This window comes from Meleagris gallopavo, chromosome 2, assembly GCF_000146605.3.
Source record: "Meleagris gallopavo isolate NT-WF06-2002-E0010 breed Aviagen turkey brand Nicholas breeding stock chromosome 2, Turkey_5.1, whole genome shotgun sequence".
Taxonomy (NCBI): Eukaryota; Metazoa; Chordata; class Aves; order Galliformes; family Phasianidae; genus Meleagris; species Meleagris gallopavo.
Window position 1 is genome coordinate 77,029,248 of NC_015012.2, and position 2,924 is coordinate 77,032,171.

The 2,924-nt window shown below is 47.7% G+C and overlaps 1 protein-coding gene across 1 annotated transcript; it reads left to right on the forward strand.

Annotated features, from left to right (window-relative positions):
* Positions 1–1,589: 1,589 nt before the first annotated feature.
* LOC100549241 (tubulin polymerization-promoting protein family member 2) lies at positions 1,590–2,569 on the forward strand. The gene is made up of 3 exons (XM_003213592.3): positions 1,590–1,870; positions 2,021–2,174; positions 2,304–2,569. Exons 1-3 carry the CDS (start codon positions 1,605–1,607, stop codon positions 2,484–2,486), a joined length of 603 nt encoding a protein of 200 aa, XP_003213640.2. The 5' UTR covers positions 1,590–1,604; the 3' UTR covers positions 2,487–2,569.
* Positions 2,570–2,924: the final 355 nt, after the last annotated feature.

The window sequence follows — 2,924 nt, forward strand, 5'->3', positions numbered from 1 at the left end:
CTGCCCAGAGCCACATCCAGCCTGGCCTTGAATGCCTTCAGAGATGGGTCATTCACAACCTCCTTGGGCAACCTGTTCCAGTGGGTCACCACCCTCTGTATGAAAAACTCCCTCCTAATATCTAATCTAAACCTCCCCTGTCTCAGTTTAAAACCATTCCCCCTTGTACTATCACTATCTACCCTCATAAGCAGTCATACCCCTTCCTGTTTATATGCTCCCTTCAAATATTGGAAGACACAATGATGTATTCCTGGGGCCTTCTCTAAGCTAAACAATCCCAGTTCCCTCAACCTTTCCTCATAGGAGAGGTGCTCCAGCCTTCTGATCATCTCAGTGGCCTTCCTCTGGACCTGCTTTAAGAGCTCCACGTCTTCCTTGTGCTGGCGTTCCCAGGCCTGGACGCAGTACTCAGATGGGGCTTCACAGTAGAGGAGGACAATCACTTCCCTCTCCCTGCTAACCACTCCTCTTTTAATGCAGCACAGAACGCAGATGGCCTTCTGGGCTGCAAGCACACACTGCTGGCTCATGTCCAGCTTTTCATCCAGCAGGACCCCCAAATCCTTCTGCGTAGGACTACTCTCAAGGAGATCTTCTTTCAGTTTGTATAAATACATGGGATTTTCCCAGCCCAAATGCAACACCTTGGACTTGGCCTTGTTGAACCTCACTAGGTTCTCAAGGACCCACTTCTCCAGCCTGTCCAGATCCACCTGGATGGCTTCCCTTCCCTCCAATGTATCAACTGCACCACTCAGCTGGGTGTCATCTGCAAACTTGCTGAGGGTGTACTTGATGCCATCATCTATGTCACTGATGATGATGTTGAAGAGCATCAGTCCCAAGACTCACCCTTGAGAGACATCACTTGTGATCAGTCTCCACCTTGACATAGAACAATTAATCACAATCCTTTGGCTGCATCCAGCCAATTAATTCTTAATCCATTGAACAGTCCATCCTTCAGATCCCAAGGTTTATACTAAATGGCAGCCTACAAGCAATCTTGAGATCTAGAGCCCTGGGTGAAGTTTATGGCTTTAGGAGAGGCTGGACATTTAAAAAGGACTTGAGTGCATCTTGCAAGCAGCAGGAGTTGATTTCTCATGCTATAGCAGACTGATTTAAAACTTGAACAATGACTTTTATTCCCTCAGAGATCCCTAATATCCAGTTTTTGTGGTCTAAGTTAATCAGAAGTAGAAAATTTACTGGGGTCAGGAAGAGGGCAGCCTCATTCAGAGAGTTGTTCAGATGACAAGGTATGATGGGAAAGATATGGACAATTTGGTAACTATTTGAAAGAAGATGTGCAATATGTAGGCAATTATCTGGGGTCTGGAAGACAAATGTAGTCCTTTTATCATCTGTAAATGCATGCATTATTTCTTGAAGCCAAATGCAACTTTTATTTCCAAAAGGTTCAAAAGATTTGGATGTCCCAATTACTTCATGCACATGAGTGATTAATTGAGCCCAAAGCCCCACTTTCACCCCTCTTTTGCATCCCTTGGGTTCCAGACCAAGCCCTCTCCCACCTGGATCCTGCCTGTTCTGTATTGGTGCCTAGTTGGTTGCCTGGGCAGCACTGTGGCAACGCAATGCCCATTGGTGATGTCACTTGTTCTGAAGGAGTCCAGCTGCAGGTCAGTCTAGCAGCTCCTTCCCTGCCAACTCATTCTCTCCACAGCAGCAAGATGTCTGGGCTAGAAGAATCTTTCCGTAAATTTGCAATATATGGTGACACAGCTGCCAGTGGCAACAACATGACAGGGAAAAACTTCTCCAAGATGTGCAAAGAGTGTGGGGTGATGGATGGAAAAGCTGTGACCAGCACTGACATTGACATTGTATTCAACAAAGTCAAGTAAGTGAGGCAGTGAGATGCTGTAGGCAAAGGAGCAGCCAGGCACTCACTCAAGGGGCAGCCATGGAGTCTTTCCTTCCTACTGCCACACAGCTTTCCTCCTGGTAACTTTCCTTTTAGTAACCTTCCTCTTCTTTTTTCTGGCCATAGGACCAAGGGTGCCCGCACTATCAATTTTGCTGAGTTCCAGCAGGCCATGAAGGAGATCTGTGTTAAGCGTTTCAAGGGCAAATCACCAGAGGAAGCCCTGCAAGCTGTGTATGGCCTCATTGAGGGGAAAGAGCCAAGCAGCGTGGGCACCACCGTGAGTAGGAGTTTCTTTGTCCACTGTCCACCTGGAATTGCCATGGGCCCCTACATACCAAGTGTTATACTTGCTAACATTGGCGAGCCTGTCTGAGCTTGTTCCTAATTCTGGTCTCCTTTCCTGCAGAAAGTCGCGAAGGTAGCTGGGGTCGAGAGGCTGACGGACACTAGCAAATACACTGGCAGTCACAAAGAGCGCTTTGATGAGAGTGGCAAGGGGAAAGGACTTGCTGGCCGTGAGGACTTGACAGACAACAGTGGCTATGTTGGTGCCTACAAGGGAGCTGGCACTTACGATAAGACACACTAGGACTGAAGTTACTTAGGGGAGCAAGGATCTTCTTCCTCTAGGAATACATGGGAGAAGAGGCAAATAAAATCTCATGAAACTGACCTTCTGTGTGTACTGCCAATCTGCAATATGATAGGATGGGAATGGCTGGGGTGCGCACAGCATGACCAGCAGTACCTGACCACAGCCGTAAGAGCATTCTTCCAGTGCATAGGATGTGATACAGGCCATCCCCTGGGGAGGGTAGGAGTCCCAGTAATGCTAGTCATTACCTTTTGCCACTCCTGTTCCCTGGGGTTAAACCTCCTCAGACATTCATTGCACTTGGCATGGTCATTCATAGCTATTTCCCCTGCTTCAAACTGCTGGCAGCTGGAAAGGATCTGTGATCAAGAGGAAAGCGAATAAAGAGTTTATGACTAACTCTCATCTCCTGCTCTGTGCTCATGCCCTCCT

Excerpts from the sequence above, each read along its gene's own strand:
- LOC100549241 (XM_003213592.3), top strand. The coding sequence starts at position 1,605 with ATGCCCATTGGTGATGTCACTTGTTCTGAAGGAGTCCAGCTGCAGGTC. Across the intron at positions 1,871-2,020 it reads ATTGTATTCAACAAAGTCAA|GACCAAGGGTGCCCGCACTA; the intron begins GTAAGTGAGGCA and ends TTCTGGCCATAG. Across the intron at positions 2,175-2,303 it reads CAAGCAGCGTGGGCACCACC|AAAGTCGCGAAGGTAGCTGG; the intron begins GTGAGTAGGAGT and ends CCTTTCCTGCAG.